This window comes from Pyxicephalus adspersus, chromosome 4, assembly GCF_032062135.1.
Source record: "Pyxicephalus adspersus chromosome 4, UCB_Pads_2.0, whole genome shotgun sequence".
NCBI classification, from domain to species: Eukaryota; Metazoa; Chordata; class Amphibia; order Anura; family Pyxicephalidae; genus Pyxicephalus; species Pyxicephalus adspersus.
Window position 1 is genome coordinate 132,033,382 of NC_092861.1, and position 19,737 is coordinate 132,053,118.

General features: G+C 37.4%; 1 protein-coding gene across 1 annotated transcript in view; it reads left to right on the top strand.

The window, feature by feature from the left end:
* TRMT6 (tRNA methyltransferase 6 non-catalytic subunit) overlaps nucleotides 1–19,016 on the top strand; it is a 33,542-nt gene extending 14,526 nt beyond the window's left edge. The window contains exons 5-10 of the mRNA XM_072410280.1: nucleotides 5,374–5,457; nucleotides 7,185–7,309; nucleotides 9,588–9,967; nucleotides 14,003–14,089; nucleotides 17,282–17,416; nucleotides 18,588–19,016. Of these exons, the coding sequence (XP_072266381.1) occupies nucleotides 5,374–5,457; nucleotides 7,185–7,309; nucleotides 9,588–9,967; nucleotides 14,003–14,089; nucleotides 17,282–17,416; nucleotides 18,588–18,755 (979 nt within the window). The 3' untranslated portion in view covers nucleotides 18,756–19,016. The remainder of the gene's footprint in view (nucleotides 1–5,373; nucleotides 5,458–7,184; nucleotides 7,310–9,587; nucleotides 9,968–14,002; nucleotides 14,090–17,281; nucleotides 17,417–18,587) is intronic.
* The last annotated feature ends 721 nt before the right edge of the window (nucleotides 19,017–19,737 follow it).

The following is a 19,737-nucleotide window of genomic DNA, read 5'->3' on the forward strand; positions in this document are numbered from 1 at the left end:
AATACTGGGTGGGTCTCAGTGGTCCAACAGATTGAACGAGCATTGCGTGATCTCTAACCACCCAGATGAGACATAATTGGTCTCTTACAGTAGACTTCCAGGGGAACAAAGTGTGGTGGCAACAATGGAGGGGGGTCACTTGGCACATGTACAGGGCTGTCATATGGAAATATTAATTTATCACTGATCTATAGCAAGAGTGAGAGAAAGATGTTGATTTATACGTGTAAAAGTTTTTGTGTTTTACATTGCTTGTAACCAACCTCCAGCAAGCACGGGACTGTTTCAGAACAACCATGCCTTTCAGGTAATAACATAGGTCAAGAACAAAATCCACATATATTCACGTGTCCCAACTTCACCCTACCACAGAAGCACATTATTTGTTAACGTGAAATAAACTGTGTTAAACAATAATATTTGCTATAAAGGTATATATATTTATGCACTCGTTATAAAGCAAGCCTTGTTCTATTAATCTGAAATATAAGATACATTCACCCTTTGGATAATGGCATCATTCTAAAAGCCAATCCTTGTATCCATCCTTTGTGGGGTTTTTTTTTTTTTTGGTTGTCGGACGTTTAGAATTTTTGTGCCAGCCATCTAGTATTGATCGGTGCTGAACTAGCAGGAAATAGAAAGCTGATAATAAAGGTTCACCATTAACTTTATCTGTCTAACGTCACCTCTGTACCCCCTGGGGTGGTTTCTGTTCTCCGTCTGCTGTATCAGCTCCTCTGCCTGATGCTTCTCGGAAAACCATACTTAGTAAGAATGAGCAGTGTTCTGTGAATTTCCTGCTGTGACAGAGTTGTCTGAGCTTTACACATATCAGAGTTGTTGTGACCTGTATAAGATATATGATCCCAATCAATAAAAGCACTGCGGGTATAACAAGAATATTGTACTGTTAGAAATGGGAATTATTTTAAAAGTATTACTTAAATTCTATTTTTTTTATATGGCTTTTTCCACTCTATTCACATTGAGATACACTGATGTAGTTGTCCAGAAAAATTGACATTAGGAAGCTTTGAGACTAATTAGAACAGTGTTTCTCGACCTTTTTAACATGGGGGAACCCTTGAAATAACTTTCAGGCATTTCGGGAACCCGAAATTTGGAAATAATTACTATATCCATAGATCACAGTGGGAGATATGTCACTCCTATAAATAGATCATTGGTATCACTTAAACTGACCCTAGGAGGCACAAATTGCTCAAGGAATTCCTACGGTAGCAACCTCTGGAGGAACCCTGGTTGAGAAACGCTGAACTAGAACCGTTCAAGCACCCCTGACAATGACATAGTTTGCCCTAAACTCTTTGAGCTTTTGCAGCCTTTATCATGATTAATATCAAGATGTGTGCCACACAAATTGAGGATTTTTCCTATCCACCTTCATGGCTGAACAAAGAGGATCTTGTGCAAACTTTCTGTAGGGACTAGATCATGTCCACATATTACCAGATTAGAGGTTGATGCAGAATTCTCAGTACTTTTCCATTTTAAGACATTTGAACAGTTTATTTCAGTCTTGACCAAGTAGGCACAATATCATTCATTATATATAGTTTGGTGTTGGATGGATATATTCAAGAAATGGTAGAGTTGTGAGTAAGGAGGTAAAAAGTATGCTGAAGAATCTTTGGTGGAAACATTCTTCCCTTTTATTGAACAAAATAGCTATATTTTCTGGGGACATTTATAAAATTGTATGGGAATTGTACATGTGTCCTATTATTTTTTTTATACTCTAAACATTCCCAAGATTTGGCCCGAGGATAAACCATTGAGAACAATAATCAACACTATTTGCCTATTTTGTGTTATAAGCACCTTCTTTGTTTCTATGTGACGTATGTAACATAGTGTAACAAGTATATGTAACTTTACTTGAACAAGCTTACTTATTAGATTTCCAACCACATCGTAATCCTGTCACAGCCTAAATAATTTGGATTTTCTATTCAATTCTGTACCAAAGACAATAGACTCCAGAATCCATAGAGATTGTAAATCACTTTATTGGGGATACAGATGACTATAAAAACCTGACAGAACTTTTTAACCATAAATTCAATAATGTCAAGGAAAACTAGATTTAACTGAACATGTTTAAAGAAACCTGTCAAGATAGAATAATAGGCACTGCCATTGCAGACACATTTTATAAAGGTGCACACTCTATTGCTATCCTTCTAAACTAGGTCTCTTTAATTAGCAAGTCCTTGGGCTGCATTGACATCTTAGTAGTCAGGACTCCTGATAAACTTGTTTCAGATCTGTGACCCATTAGGTGCTAAGGAATATAATATGGCCTTGGATTGTACAGTTTCTCCAGCAAGTTACAATTTCCAATACCAAAGCTTTCTTAAATTGCCTTTATGTGGCCTATGCATGTATAGATATCAGAAGCTATCCATTTTGTTAAGATGCTCAGTTTTGACTCTTTGCTATTGAAGAAGCAGTCAGGCTGGATACTTTTCATATCCATTTCTACTCTGTTATGGACAAACCGCTTCTCAATGCAACAAGCTATAACTAAAGACAGGTATGGACTAATGACAAATAAAGGTGTATCTACAGTTAAAACTTTTTGGTGTTTTTCATTATGTGGGTCACCCTTCTTTTTGTTTCCTGTGGAATCTAGTTCTTAAGAGAGAATTCTCTTAAAGGTTCCTGTTGTCATAAGAACCAGGTATGCCCACTGGAAAATTTAATCAAAATCAATATAACTGACGGTGGTTCTTACCCACTTACCAATCTAAGAAACAAAAATCTTACCCTTAGTTATATTTCCTGTAAAATCTACTGTGCTACGTCCAGGGGCTTTGGAGCTCTCTTCCACTTAAGCAGAACTAAACTTTCTAAACTAAACTAAACGCTCTTTATTGCAGATAGGACCTGGCTGATCCCAATTTTTTAAATACTCACCTGTCCCTATTCTTTTGTAAGCACCACTGTCTTCTTTCTGTTCTTCCTGTTTCTGATCTTTGACTATCTTATCTGCTCCGTCCGTGATGATGTAACCCCCACAAAACTTTAGTTCCACTTTAAAATAAAGAATTTATAACTATTGTGCTAGTTGTGCTCACTCTACAGGCTTGTCTCCTTCCTTTCAGTCTCTACTATATATCAACCATTTGTCTTTGTTAAACCATTTCACCCAAGGTATACCTGTCTTCTATTCCATGCACTTCAGCCTTCAGTGACTATTACTGTCTATGGCTATCATCAATGTACACCTATTGAGAATATTACATATTTAATTTAGAAACCTAATGTAAAGCTATTTTTAGTAAAATTGACAACAGACACCATTCCATAAATATCATTAATAATGCACATAGCTGATAAGCATGCACAATAAAATGACAATAAAGGTCAGAAATGTCCCAAAGACTTCCTTTTGCCTTACGGCCATAGCCAATTATCCTAGTCAGTAGAGTCGTTACTTACCCACAGTTTACCTGTTGTCTTGTAAAGACCTTTTCATGAAACACGTCAGTATTTGCTCATCCTGTCACTGATCCAATAGGCTCTTTACAAATAGATATCTCCGTAAGATTAGCAACTGACATGTTTTTTTCCATAGCTTGTGTTAATTAATTTTGTGTATTGTGTAATTATGTATCGGTCAGAAATTTGATCTTCTTTATTATGCAATAAAACCTCAGTAAATATAACACAATTATTCATACTAAATTGAAAAATGTTCGTTATAATAAAGGGAATCTAAGAAGCACTGGTATGATGGGAAAAGAACAACCAGTCAGAAGCTTTCTTGTCTACAGTATCCTGAAATCTGGATGCTGCAGTTTATTGTAGCTCCTTACTGTATTTTGCATTGGAGTATTGATTTGTTGTGTATAATAGCTTAAAGTAAAAATGCAAATGCCCACAATATCCCAAATATTTCTAATTGAAATGTGTGCCACAATTATGCTTGTAAACTCTTTATTGGTTGGGCAAATTGGTTTGGGCAAAATTTTAAATGAGCAACTTGCCATGTTATTCTGATATGTCAGTAGACTGTTACCTGTAAGCTACCAAAAAGTAAAGACCTTCCAATAATTGTTATTCGGCTTCAAACATCTGGAAACTTCAAGAGTCCTTGTCAAAAAGAAAAGTTTGTTTGAGATGTGTATTGAAGCCTATTATTTTCAATAAGTTTATATGCAGTTTCCAGGAATGAGCAATTCTTGTTAGATGTAGACCTTGGTAGATGTATCAAACATGGTAGAAAATGATTAGAACAACTGCCAGATATTTTAAATGACGTCCCATGGGGGAGATTTACCCACTCACTGGATCTGTGAGACTGGGTAATGCAGAAAACCTGGAATGGAATTGGTCCAGGATTGAATACATTTGGAACAAATGGCAAATGACTTAAGAAATGTATTCCACGTTTGCTGGATCACCCATCTTTACTGATGAAGTGTACCTTCTCCCACCGAGAGCTTTAATAAATCAGGGCCATTGTATCTCTTTCTTTCCTGGATCATTATGTCTGGAGCAGTAAGTGCAGTGTTTTCCCCAGCCCCTTTAAGCTGGGTTCACAACCCAGCTAGTTTTGGGTGTCTGCTGAAAAGTTGGGTCGCAATACTAGGGTCACCACCCACCTATAGCTTTTTCCCACCCAGCCTAATACATTTTGGGCAGAAAACTGAAGTAAGTAGGGATCTAAAACGATACAGTTGCCACCAAAATGTAAAAGAAATCTCACAATGTGGACACATGCCAGAAGGGAGGGAATGTATCCTTGTACTTGTAGCGACTATATAAACTGCTATTGCTGACCTACGTCTTAAAAAATGTTGATAGCCATGTTGGTTTTCTGCTTTTGTCTTTAAAAATGAGTCATTGATCCAAAATTAGTATGGAGCTCAGCTGTCCAGGTAAGTTGTCCTGCAGTTACAAACTTGTTATAGGTCGGTGAAACAACTGAATCTGCTCTACATCTATGAAATTATTATTCTTCCTGAGTAGTCAGCAAAAGAAGTTTTCAGAACCTCAATGTACATTTACTTTTTTATGGATACATATTGGGGAAGGGTTACAATGTCAGGCTTTTATTATCTCCAAAATTAGAAAGCTTTTGGCTGGAGTTTCACCATCCACTTTCTGTATGGGCTTATGTGACTTCAGAGAAACTTACAGAAAAACTCCTCTCTGTGTCATCACATAGCCAGTCAACGTGCTTACTTTTTTGTTGCAGTCCTTTTGAAATGCTCATTAAATGTACATAAAATCCTTTATTATTATTATTTTTAATATTAAAAATATTAAAGCTCATAATTAAAAATATTATTTTTCTAATTTTATTTTGATTGAAATAACATAACTTTCCTCAATCCCCAGATATGAGGCAAATATCTCAATTGTAAAGCCATCTACAAGGATCCTTGCAATGATGTATTATGCAAGAGAGCCAGGAAAAATCTGGTAAGTGGCCCTGTGAATTCATTATTCAGTACTCTGTATTATTGTCCCTGACAAAAGAGAACTCTTAGTAAATATGAGCAGGTGAATAGTAGTGCACACATGTTTACATAATGCTTTTCTGTGCATTGTTTGACTGTAAAATACATCTTCCATATATCCAGCCACTATGCACAATGAGCCCTTGTTGTAAATTTCCAATACAGCCCATGGAACAAACTGGTTCCAGCTGTCATTTTTCCATACTGGGTGCACTTTGTAAATTTTAGAATACCTGAAATGTTTAGCTTTTCTGTAAATTATATTGGATGTGAAATGTGATTCCTTTATTTATTGCCAAACACAGTGTCATGATGGTTTTTTAAAGTTCCTGAAGCCTCTGTACAGTAAATAATCCCAGTATATCCATGTTCTCCCCAGCTTCTTTTAGCTGGGCGCACCACCTGGCACTTTTCAGCAACCTCCAGCTGGTTTTGGGGTGGTTACTGAAGAGTTGGGTCACAATACTGGGGCTGCCACCCACCTACAGCTTCTTCCCTCCCGGCTCAAAAAATGTAACAAATGTTAAACACTGGTATATGTTCATTTTAAAAAAGAAAACTACGACAAATAAATCCTCGGGTGTAAATATTTCCGTTAAAGCAATACTTTGTCTGAAGGAGGTAATTTCACTGTCCCATATGTGCTGGAAACATATAATATGTCTAATCAGCACTTCTGCTGTTACTTCACTGTGTATTCCGAGGATAGGGACAGAGAGATGACCTAGCTGTAAGGCTTACCTTCAGTACACAGATATCGATATTTTGCAAGAATTTTGGGAACTGTAATGCAAATCATTATTCAGTGCTGCATCAAAGATATTTCTGTAAGCCTTACTAATGCATTTGTCAAGCTGCCGCTTCCTCATGCCAGCGAACCTCCGCCCCAGGGATGCTAAAAGTAGTTTTTACCCATGGCAGCCCCATAGAGAATAAATTGGGGAGAGGCTGTGAGCAATACCACCCCCAGAAGCAGTGCTGCGGTGAGATAACCAAAGTCCCAGCTGCTGAGAGTCTCACAGGATCGCTTGATCCCATTAATTTTTATGTTACATACAAATAATAAAAACTCTTGGATTAATTATGCCAGCAATTAAGCTAGAAATAGCTTTTTTTCTTAAATATACACAGTTTAAAGAGTAAAAAAAAAATGTGGTGTCGCCATATGGCGCGGATGCTCGCACAAAAAAAAATCACATATGTAACACATTTATTTACCGATGATCATTCTTGCATACTCCCTAAAGTATTAAAAGACATTATTGTAATTAATGGCACATGCTCTGATCAAGAAGGGGAAAAAATATGGTATCACTTCTACTGAGGAAAGTAATGATATCTTCCCCAAATATTTCACTTAGTACTTTGTTGCCCCTTGTCTGGCTTTTATAACAGTTTGACTTCACTATTGAAAAACAATATTCTTCATCAATCAGGTTCTAACTTTCTTGTATAGCTTTTGGCACATCAGCCATAATTTGTGCCAGGGGTTCTGATTAGAGCAGTGATTTATTGGTGATGATGTTTTATAAAAAATAAGTTCTACCGTTTGTCCTGATTGGCTAAAAGTATCTTGCAGATTTCTTTCTCCACACTTCAAAATAAATACCAAATATTGATTTAATACAAAACCTATTGAAAGCAGTTCCCATGTAGTGAAAACATCTTGGTTTTCTTTTGTCTTGCCAGCCAGCTTCGTTATGACACATTGGCACAGATGCTGACATTGGGGAATATCCACGCGGGCAGCCAAGTGATTGTAATGGAAACCTGCGCAGGTTTACTGCTGGGATCTGTTATGGAGCGCATGGGAGGTAAGACACTAAAGTAACATCTGTTGTATATTTTAACATTTAACTGTTCAGCCTTTTCCAGCATTGAGGTAAAAAAATGGATGAAAACCAAGGCCATTTTGCCTTGACATAGCTGAACATGAAGATTTAAAGTATATGTAAACCTTAATTTATTGGTCTTTAAATACTAAAACCTCATACACAACACTGTGTCATTATCAGTTGGCCATTTTTTTATTCTTGTTTATTAGTGTTTGTTATAGTGTTGATCTTTGCAGCCACTTACATATATACACTCAATGAATAGAATACATTGTATTTCTAAGTGCTCTAATGGTGACAAGGATATATCTTGCCTGATGTGTGTTGAAATGTCCACTTGTTGTTTTGTAATGGAAGCCATGGGACAACAGGGTAGCAATCCTAGAGATAACTGGGCCATAGCCTTGTCGCCCCTAATTAGAAGCATTTCATAACGGATCTTCATGGCAAGATTATATGCAGCTTACATCTGGTTTTAGAATTTGGGTTTGCTAATACTTACTTACGTTGCCTGAGTCTATAGATTGGCTCGGCATGTCACATCTACACTGTTGTCATCATGCACTCAAAATGCATTTTTTTAGCTCCATTGTCCTGAAGCATTTTAGAAACCTGGAGTGGGTATCCATTTTTTTTTTTCAATAGTAGGTGGAATATTTTCCAAAAATAATAACAATGTCCCATTTTATGGTTGTTTTTAGATGTAAGTCCCTCTGTAAACTATATTCTCATAAGGATTTGGAGCATAAAACCTGTTCTAGTCAGGCACTCCCTTCCTTTTGTAATATTGATTTTTACCTGCGTCAACCCTTTCATTGAACACTATGTTCAGAGTGGAGTTAAATCTGTATTTCTAGGCAAATATAGAGCCTGGAGCCAGGATCAGTAATGTTGCAGAGGTGTTGGACACAAAGAGCATTAGTTTTTCATTTGTTGTTTACGCTGGTAGAAAACACAACAATGACTGGTTCCCATAACTTTCATAAATTATGGAATCATTTTGTAGCTGATACACAGCATGTGTTCCTGTCCCACTCCTGGTGTGCAGAATTTACGTAAAGGAAAATGGCATTGTAGCATGTGCAGAGCAGAAGAATCACTAAGTATAATAAAAGGAGTTATTCATACTTTCCGGTATAAAGTGTCTCCATTAGGAATTATCTTTCTTTTAAAGAAACCCTATCAAGCCAAATCTCAGTTCTTTGCAGTAGAAAACGTAGAATACTCACCTGTCTGGTGACCTGTGCCTGCCACCTCCTCTCCATCTCAGTGCTACAGCCTCCATCAGTATATTTTGCATTTGATACTTCCATGGATCAGGTCCTCCACCATGTGTATTGGTTCCTCTCTCTACGGAACGACCCAAAGCCTGCACATCATCACAGGGGTACTCTTGAAAGTGTCCTATGCTGAGTGCACTGATGAAGACTGCAGTGTTGGAATAAAAATAAAGTAGGTGATATGGGCTGCCAATGTGGTGCATATACTATACTGTCTTTTCTTTTGCAGGAAACTGGAATTTTTACTAGTTACAGTCCTGACGGGGTATTATTTCATTTTGTTGTATAACCCTGTTATTTCAATCTTCTCCAGTGTTTGCCATTCAGCAGCATGTTATATAAAAACAGGTCTGACCCACTAGGATAATGTTCTGCAACAGCTCCATAGAGAATGAATGGGGGCAGCAAGGAGTGGTATAATAGTATAATACAGTGCACTGTCTCCTGCTGTCAAATCTGCAGATTCTGATACTGAAACCAGCTTTGCAGAGTGATTGAATGAGTATCTGACAAATTGCCAGCCATTATGAGCCGCTCTGGGATCACTTGATCCTGATGCATGTCTCTTCCCTTACTGGCAGGATCACTAGGAGAAAAGGGGTGAGGAGTCAAAAACCAATGTAACCGCAACATCTTAAGATCAGTAAGATGCAACGTATTACAATGTTATGGGTTTAAATGCCCTTTAACAACAGTTTAACAGCAAGACTGAGCAGTTTTTAGGGTCAGGTTGCCATTAAAAAACAAAAAACAACAATTGGAATATTTCTTTTCTTCTTGAATAAAAAAAAAAAAATGCTTCATGCTGCCGTCATCGATACTGCCTTTACCACACTTGTTCACAACACTTCTTCCCCCCCCCCCCACTAATAAAGAACACACCACCAAGACACATGCCGGCTGATGAGCTTCTAAGAACATGATGATGTTGATGCGGTGTTGTTTCAGGAATTATAATTCACTATTTTTCTCTTAAGGTTATGGATCTGTTATACAGATGTACCCAGGCACTGGACCTGTTAGAGCTGCAACCGATTGCTTTGGTTTTCCCAAATCCTTCTACAAAACCCTGTATGAATTTCCCCTCAGTAAGGTGGAGAGTCTGATCTCTGGGACTTTCTCGGCTCATCGCAGTGTTCATGCAGAGCAGGACTCTGTACAAGGTGATGAAGAAAGCAATGGATCAAATGCTGAAAAACAAGAACCTGCTCAGGACATTGAGGAAGACTCTTCTCCTGCCACAGAAGCTGAATCCACAGTGAACTCCAACCAGCCAGAGAATCAGGAAGAGATGGAAGTTACTGGTGAGGAGAACAATGAGAAAGGCCAGAATCTGGAAAAGAAACAGATTGTAAGTGTCATATTTCCATAGTTTGACCTTTAGTTGATTGTCATTTCAAAGAAAATGTTTACTGGGGTAAGGTGTAGGCATCTGGGGGTGCTTGACCTGTTCCTAATTTCCAAACCATTCTGATTGAGCAAACAAATTACAGCACTACCTGGCTCACATTTATATTGGCCATTAGGAACCTCATTATAATAACATTGGGTCGATAGGGATGTAGGGGCAACAGGAAATTGGTGAGCACTGACATTAAAATAAAGTGTTTTATTAGGATTTACCAGCATTTATAGAACAAAGACACCTAAAGCTTCAGCAACCTCCGCAGATTCCTTGCTTATTAGCTAACTGAATATAGTGGTGTAAAATACAGTACATAGTAAGAGATCATTTGCTGATGTCTTGGCCCTCTACTATCATTGCCTCACATACAAATGGGAAGGCTCTAGGCTGATAGATTTATCTCTAATAAAAGTTTCTACTCCTCCATCTGACTTTTATTTCAAGCTGCTTGCATTAGCCTGTAGAGTTAGATGGCATATCCATTATAGAGCTTCTTCTACTTCGTATTTTACTGACATGGATAATCTCTGGATTTCCAGTCTCTGTGTACAAAAACGGCAGATCATGGTGGGTGAGAGAGACTGACCGGGTACTGTACCTGGCTTCCTAAAAAGATCACAGCCTTTAGTTCTTATGTCAAACTGTTGACCGGTTCTTGGGAAATGTTAAGGTAAATAATACGCCATTATTGGCATATGTCCGCCTGGAGAAGTGAGTATATCCAGGCAGATTACATCTGCCTTTAGACCACCATGGGTAATTTTCACGTGATGCTGAACAATTGATTGAAAGATGAACTGAAAATCATTATTACAAGTTGGCCAGGGATAGTCACTGTACCTGACTTGCTGGCTCACAGTGCTCAGGTAAATCTGAGTAAGCATTTTCAGCACAGCTTTGCAAGAGTGAAGGTATGGCTATTGGTTCTCTTTATATTGTGGATGATTTTTTTCTACTATATTTAAGCAAGAGGTAACATGGTATTTTACAAATAACAGTGTTCAACCCAGGATTTTTTAAGCTAAGTGGGAAGAACTTGCAATTGTATTGTGACCCAACTCTTCAGTAACCACCGGAAAAGTGTTAAGAGGGGCTGGGGAGAACACTAATTAATGCTTGGGAAGCTCAACAATTCTGTCTTGGCTTTAGTTTTCCTTAAGGCATAGGTATACGTTAAAGTTAAAGCAAACATTGTCAAGGCATGTGTATTCACTTTATTCTTGCTGGGTTTTGTGTATTTCTCGCAGATCCCTGTAGTAACCAAAAATACTGCTTTTTCGACTGTACATTTGATATTTTGAAATGTTCATTAGTAAGATGAACTCATGTTCTAGTTGAATACCTATTGTTTATAGGAACAAAGGAATTTTTGCTAAGAGGTATTTGGTTGATTGAACAGGTAATTATTCCCATTCTCTTTTCTAAGTCTCAAACCAGAAATAAAGCTTGCAGATTGCAAACTTTTACTTTGCATATTGTACAGTTATTCTGAACCTATGGCAGAGACAGAATAGACAGGACAACTGGTGTTTTTAGAAATCAACATGCCACATGTGTACTGATTTGTTGATTTAGAAAACATTAAAGCTATTATATCACCATGGCAACATGTTTGCATAGGTACCCCTGGAATAGTATTGGTGCACTGTAGTCTGGGCCTGGAATACTATTGGTGCACTGTAGTCTGGGGCCTCCTTATTCAGCTTATCTGTATATTCTTATTCCAACAAGTCTGTATTTTACATCTCCATAGCTGAACTAATAAAGGCTTTTTGCATTCATCTCTAAATTATTCTCGATTTTCCAATTCTTTCTGTAAAATGCTTTTTAGCCTTTTCATCTGACTCCTCAAAGAATAAGAAGGCTGCATTTTGTAGAATGAATTCAGCTGAATGCCCTGTATGGCTATAAGAAGATAAAAGAAGTGTTATTTGCATGAAAGGATAAGAATACTGTTCTGTGTTATTGTGGGTTTGATTGCTGCTGTGTTTTTGGAACAGGTTTTGAAGTTGAGATGTCTGTGCAGTTTGTTTTATCTGCAAACTTTTTGTTATTCTGTTCACCCAGGGTTATGATTCATAAACAGCTGCCATATTGTATAGTTGAAAGGGTCGTAGAGAACAGCTTCCTGTTTCACCCCCTGGACACCTTAATAAGTTATAAATAAACATCTCCCTACTGTTGAGGATATCCCTAATATTATTACATAATAATGACACTTAACAACCCCCATTCCCACAGTTAATGATGAACACAATTGCCTGGCACTTCTACAATACAAATCTACCTGATTGCAAACTTTCTGCTTTACAGAGTTGGACCTAAGATTCAGTGGATGTGGGTTTGAACCACAGTCCTGGTAAATGTATAGGTATTTGGTTGTTAAAAATGAAGCCTTCCTGATACAGTTAGTCCCCGGGTAAAGGACATCCAACATATGGACGGCTCCTAGATACGAATGGGGCTTCCCTGCTCACTTGTGTGCAAGATGGAGGCTTGGAGGGGTCGTTTTGCATGACTTGCAGAAGAAATCTTTTGCTAAACATAGCTGAGGTTGTGGGTGATCTTAGGGGTGAGCTCTTTCTGCAGACTCTTGTAACTGTTTAACGATCAAGACAAATCCTGCAAATGTTTGTTTTTGCATATCAAAGCACATCTTTCTCCAGAAGTTAATGAATGTCTAGGCTCCATACTTTTTTTTTTTTTTCTTTTTGCTTTGTGATTAAATCACCGTGAGGATTTTAAACAGTAACTGACACCACGGTGCCTAATATGTTTAAACAAACATCTGTCCTAATTACCTTAATTAAATTAATGTACCTGTTCCGACTTACATACAAATTCAGCTTAAGAACAAACCTACAGTCTCTATCTCGTATGTAGCCCGGGGACTATCTATATAGTAGCAGTGTTCTCCCCAGCCACTTTTAGCCGGGCACACCACTGAAAAGTAGTGGTTACTGAAAAGTTGGGTCACCATTCAGGGGCCACCACCCACCTACAGGTTCCTCCCATCCAGATTCAAAGACTTTATAGGGCTAATACTCAGTAGTTAGCTGAGAATAGGACCCCATCCCACAATAGAGTCCAATATATAATGTGCAGGATTAGAATGGTAGGTATACTATCACTAATTGACCTATCACTTTGAGTTTTGAATAAATTCAGAACTGGATGTAAAGATTTCATGTTCTATTCCTAATAGAGGCATTTTGATGCTGCTTGCAGAAGATTTAAGGTTATGTATGGTGTAGCTTCCTGATCTCCCAGTTTGGGTAAAAATTTTTAGCAAAGTATGCCAACCGGCAGGAAGCGATTGTCTGTGAACAGGAAGCCTTGGAGGGTTCATTGTGACACCCGCCTGTCCTAAAATGTAAGATACATAGAGGCAGCACCCTGTGTAGAAGGTGCTTCTCTCTCATGAGCAGTTTTACAAGTGGCCCCAAAACGTTTAAAACAAATTATATCGCCAAATCTTACATTCGTGTAATTATCACTGTGAGTATGTTTTAAATGGTGGCCACGTGAATTCATCGTTTGGCTTCAATGTATTTCTTTAAAGAATTAAGGTTTAATAGATTGTTTGTTTGTATTTTGTGATGTACAGGAGCATAGGCCTGCAAAGATCTGTGGTCATAGGGAGAAGCAAAATCTTATAGATCTAGTAGAGTACTTATTAAAAAGCTCCCCAGGTTATATGTGGTAGCAGCAAACAGAAGTGTTCATCTGCACTGAGCTGTTCGTTGAGAAGTTTGGACGTCATACACAGATACCGCCAGGCTTTTCTATGTACATTAATCCTCATATCCTCAATTCATGTATAACTTCTATATAAAAGCTTTATGGAACATAAAATAAAATCTTTAATAAGATAATATGGAAGCCTAGCTGGAGCCTGGCAGATCTACTTATCGAATAATCAGTTAATTATCCTTGAATAATCCTATTTCAGAAAAAAACTGACTATTCCTTTTTATTATTATATAGGCAATGGAAAAAAAGCGTAAACAGGATGAGAGAAGGAAAAGGGAAGCCGAAGCTGCAGTCTTGTTACAGAACAAAAATGCTGATGGGTAAGTTCTGCACAAATTGTTAACAGTCTAATAACGGGGAGCAAAGAAAGCCCGAGGATGAATAATTGCACGCTGGTGGGATTGGAAGTACACTACAGACACTGTACTGTATAGTAATAAAAATCAATGTGTAATAATATTAACTAGTTCATTTTCATCACTGTTTTTGAAGGCTTACTATATTCACTCTCCTTAGACATAGCACTTTTTTTAAAAGGAGTTCAAAGGCTGGATGCAGGTCGGGCAGATTTAGGGGCTGGAGATAGAAGTGGTCCATGGCAATCCTGGTCCTATGCTCATCCCAAGAACTGATCAGTCTGTTTTTAACCTTGGAACTGTCCTTGGTACACATAAAATACAGCAAAGCACTAATACTTCTTTATTTTAGTTACACTGGAAATCCCAAGTTTGGTAACAATCATGGAGGATAGATCTGATCTGCTTCTGTTTTGGCTTCTCCCTACGTTCCAGCAGTTTCCTGGAATATGGATTTATGGCATGCTTATAAATGTTAACAAAAATCTTTTACTTTTGCAGTCATGTTAACAATAAGTTAAGTAAGACAAGATAAGTTAACAATAAGTCGAACAATACAAGAACTCTGTTTTCAGCATTCATTACAGTTTTTATGATGGTTTCCCATTAATCAGTCCACATTCTTGCCTTTTATATATGTAAATATACAGAACAAACTCCTGGGACCATTTCCTAATGCTTTGGAAACCCATTAGCTCTATCCACCCCCATACTGAAAAGAAAAAAGAAAACAAGTTATTCTTTCAAGTGTACCAAAAATGATGTCTCATACTCTCTGTGCACTTGGGAAAGAAAAAATAAATGTTGTACTGTTGTGTATTATTCATACAATTTAGTGTTCTCCCTAGAAATTATTTTTTAGCAGGGTAGAAAGATATTGTAGGCTAGTGGCAGCCCCTTTATTGTGACCCCACTTTTTAGTAAGAAGTAACTTTTTAGAAGTGCTGGGTGGTGCGCCCAGCTAAAAGGGGCTGGGGAGAATACTGCAGTTGTACCCTAATGAGCATCATTTGTGGTGTACCTGAGCTCAGGAATATTTTTGAAAACAAAACCTATAGGGACATATGTACTTGATTTGGAGGAACTAATCATCTTTCCAAACCAAGCCCCTCTGTCCTTTATTCTTTCTCAGTTGTTTTGAGGGGAAATATAAACCTCTATAAAATGTGATACTTAACTAATAAAAGTGTTATTCTGCACTAAATCTTCTTACAGGCTCTGAAGTTCTCCATGCGTTATTTTGAAAAGCATATGTAAAGAAAATGTAGTGAAACAAACACTTCTTGGTTTACCCAATCATTATTAGCTTATTCCTTTTTTTATGGTCCACAAAATAGAGGCATGGTAGGGGGTGTAATTTGCTTATTTCTAGGCCAAAGAGTATTCCTCTTCCCCACCTCCAAAGGTTGGGAGACTCTTGGAGAACTATCATCTGAGGTGTTATCTAAACATGAAAGCAGCTTTGGACAATCTGTGCCTGGCCAACTGTTGTGGAATTCAAAGTTTCAGCGGGGTCTTTAGTTTAATAGTCAAATATTCATACATTTATGTTTGTGCACTGACCAGGGTCATATACTGTAACCCTTGTCACTGCCAACAATACATTAACACCTGGATGTGGGAAGAGAAGGTGGAGGGTGTAAATTTGTAAATGAAAACTGAAAACTGTGACTCAAAGAAAAAATAATGAAATTGTTTAAGAATCATTTATTGCTACCAGTTTATTCTCAATTATTCTCTTGTTTATAATCCCTCAGCCATGCTGTACACAAAATTTAGGTTAAAGTGTTTTTCTCGTTTTGCCAAGCTTCCTCTATATTTTTCATTAACCTTTCTCGCACGCGAAGGTAATTGATGATGCTGACAGCTGTGCGTATCCTTGCCAGAACATCAATCATTTTGCAGATTAGGCACCCTGGTCAGTTTATGGTACAGCCATGTGAAAAAGCAAGAACACCATCCCAAATTCTAAGGTTTAATGTATTAGGAGATTATAATAATGCTGGTCTTAAAAATTATGTCATTATTTATTTAACAAAAAATAAGTCAAAATACAGAATCTGTGTGGGAAAAGTTAAGCACACCCTTACCATGTTCATATAAATTAAGAGGGTAAATATCAGCCAGGGGTTGCTAATCAAATAGACTTGATTGATAATCAGCAAGTGTGACCACCTCTTTCGTGGTTCTTTGGTAGGGTTACAAAGAAAAAGAAAAAAGAACATGATAGCCCAGCTTAGGTTTGCACAGTTGCATCTTGAACAAACCACAAGACTACCAAGAGCAATATATAGGACCAAAGCAAAGATGTTTAGCCATAATCCACTACCCCACGTTTCCAATTTGCCAAGCACAGCAGTGGAGTGGTTATGATTTGGTTTCTTTTCAATCCCCAGGACCTAGGCATTTGCATCCATTAATTTAACTATGAACTCCATAACATACTGTACACCGAAGTACTCTAAAATCAAATGTAAGGCCAAACATGAGCTAAAGCTTGGCCAAAACTGGGCCATTCAAAAGGACAATTACCCCATGCACACCAGCAAATCCACAATAAATGAAAAAAATAAAGAAAGAAGGTGTTGCAAAGACAATTACTTCTCTATTTTGTTAAATAATGACACTGTAAATCCGTTGTGTGGTGTTTTGCAGCTGCGATTAGACTTCAATATTTTAGAACATGTTAAGGATCAAATTTTTTTTTTCTTATTCTGATATGTAAAACCTTAGAATTGAAACATTGTGTTCTCTTTTTTTTCATATGACTGTATTTGTAGTGTTCCATGCCCACGTGTCTTTGGTGCATAGATATCTTGTTTTTTTTTCTCCAGCTGCATTCTTCAAATCTTAGACTAAACAACAAAACATTTCTCATTGATTTACTATCTTTCTATAGCAGAAATCTAATATTAAGGTGGACTGACTTCTGATTCATTAACTGTGTGAAGCCTAAATGTTTGTGGTTGGCAACAACTACATTTTTGTCCTTTGCATCTGTGTCTACAATTACCAAGACATCAGCTCAATTACCTTTCACTATTTATCGATCATATCTACTCAATATTCTCAGACCTATATTTAAAATGTGTTTGTCAGATGTCTTCAAGTGGCTCATCTTCTGATCACAGTAATTGCAGACAACATATTCTATTAGGTTATCAGCAGTCATCCCCTTATTCATCCAATGTGTCTTGTTTTCCAGCCTCTACTTGAATGCTATACGAAGCTCCGAGAAAGAGGCGGCGTCATTAATCTCAAGCTGTCAGAGACTTGGCTGAGAAATTACCAGGTAATATACGGTTTCCAATAACATTCAGATCAATGTGAAGTATTGCTGTCTCACATTGGAGAAGCCCGTTGACATGGAGCATTGCTAGGGAGTCGTCATTGTGTTTAATCAAACGAGCAAATATTTCCTTCACATTTCCATTTTGTGAAGAGGGTTGTAGGCTAAAGTGGAACTGACCAGAATGATATTTGTTCCATTCTCCTAAATCATTTTGAGGCGTGCATTTTGTGTCATCAAGTTATTCAGAAAAAGGCCAGCATTCACACAGAGTGGGGGCTGGGGGGCAGTGTATGATGGATGATGGTTACAGTAGATATATGGCACCTGCAATTCATACCTATCAGCTAGTTAATGTTACGAGATCAATAAAACTACAACTGAGGCCAGGCATCGAAGTATATACAAGCAGTAAATAAACTAGGAAACAAGTCTTCAGATACCTCTGCAATTACTGTGGAACAATTAATCCTTAAAGCCTTAAATTAGGGAAGGAAAAGCTATGTGTCTTCTGCAGCAAAGACAAACTTGTTTCTCTGTGTGCAAGGATTCACCTAAACTCCCCTCTCCTTGCTCCTTTGCTGCTTATAACATCTTCACCCGGTCATCTTCCAGTTTTGGGATCTTTGATCAACTTGATTGGCCTGGCTGAAATGGCGTTACTATTGCGCATGGGAGTTTGTTCATCCCCAGCAGCCAGTTATGTTGGGCTTGTGCACTGAGCTATACATGCACTACTCAATGTACATTGTACAGAAGATTGTGAACAGGCAGGTAAATTTGTTTTATTTTAGAAAAGAACATACCATATCCCTTCTGCAATAAAGAATCCGTCTGCTGGCAGTTTGTTACGTTGTTAAGTTTGGTCTCAGTATCTCCCCTTTCTGTGCAGAATTAGATATTATTAGATATTAGAAGCTGGTAGACTATTATGTCGTTGATTAGAGGAAGGATTTTTTTTTAAGAGATTGAGAAAAAATGGAAACTGCAAATTTTAAGGATAAACTACACCAAAGTACATGCAGCTACAGAGGTCAGTTTTTTAACACTAATGGATGTCATGATTTAGGATCCATATAACCTAATCTTAACTAGTAATACATTATGAGCTGTCTATAAAATTTAGACAATTTCTAGTTGTATGTGGTCTAAATACTTATCTAAATTTTTACAGGTTCTGCCTGACAGAAGTCACCCTAAACTGGTAATGAGTGGTGGAGGAGGATACCTACTTTATGGTATTACTGTAGCCAGAGAAACAGCAAAGCCCAACATCAGATGCCCAGAGAAAACCGAAGAACCAGCACCAAAAAAATTAAAAGTCGCAGAACTTGAAAGTTAATTTTTTTTTCTTTGTATTATTGCATTGTTGTCATATGACTTAGATCCAGCATACATGACTCCCTTATTTACAGAACCAGCATTCTTTCCTTACTGTTCATTTTACATTTCTAGAGACTTTGTACAGTTTTTTTTTTGTTTTCTTGGATAATGAAATACATTGCTTGTACTTCATGGTTAAAATTTTAATTGACCTTTATCACCATTATATTTATTTTGTAATTGGCTGACCAAAACAAAATAAAAAATCCTCTCCTAAAGTGTATTTTCAGAACAATGGAAATATTCCTGTAATATTGGAATCTACCACTCTATCTATGGGAATGGCTGGGAAACAACATCATATGAATTGAATTGGTTGAAGAACATATGTATGTAATCATTGTATGAGCTAGAGACTCGGGGACACAGGCATGAAACGGAGTGCAAAGATCTGAATGACAACACAATGAAATATACTGTATTCAATGGGTGCCTGAGGGTACTTTGGAAGTGCATGCCTTGTGCATAAACCAAGTAATTATTTCATCAATCATTTTTCTTTCCCAATTCCTCTTACATCCTAATAAAATGGGGTTCTCAGCCTAGCAAACACTCTGAGACTTCCCTGTGATAAAACTTTCCATCACACTGACAACTGGCTGCAGAAATACAAGTACACTAATAGGGTATCTATAGGTATGTAGTTTAAAAAAAAATGTCAATGAAGTTCAGCCTTCTTCACAGTTTGCAATCAAGGGAAAGGCAAAAAAACCTTGCGTTTTTTAAAATAGGAGAAGAAATCCTTTCATATCCCCTAGTCTATAGTAATATTATAGATTCATGATAACCACCCAGTCTATTTTAACTTGAATTATAGTTTTTTCAGTTACTAATTAATGCAGTAAAGCATTCCACAATTTTAGTGGGGCTGATTTCTAAAAGTAAGGATTTACTATGATAAATGAAACCTTTAGATATGTCAATTGTGCCTACATAGTAAC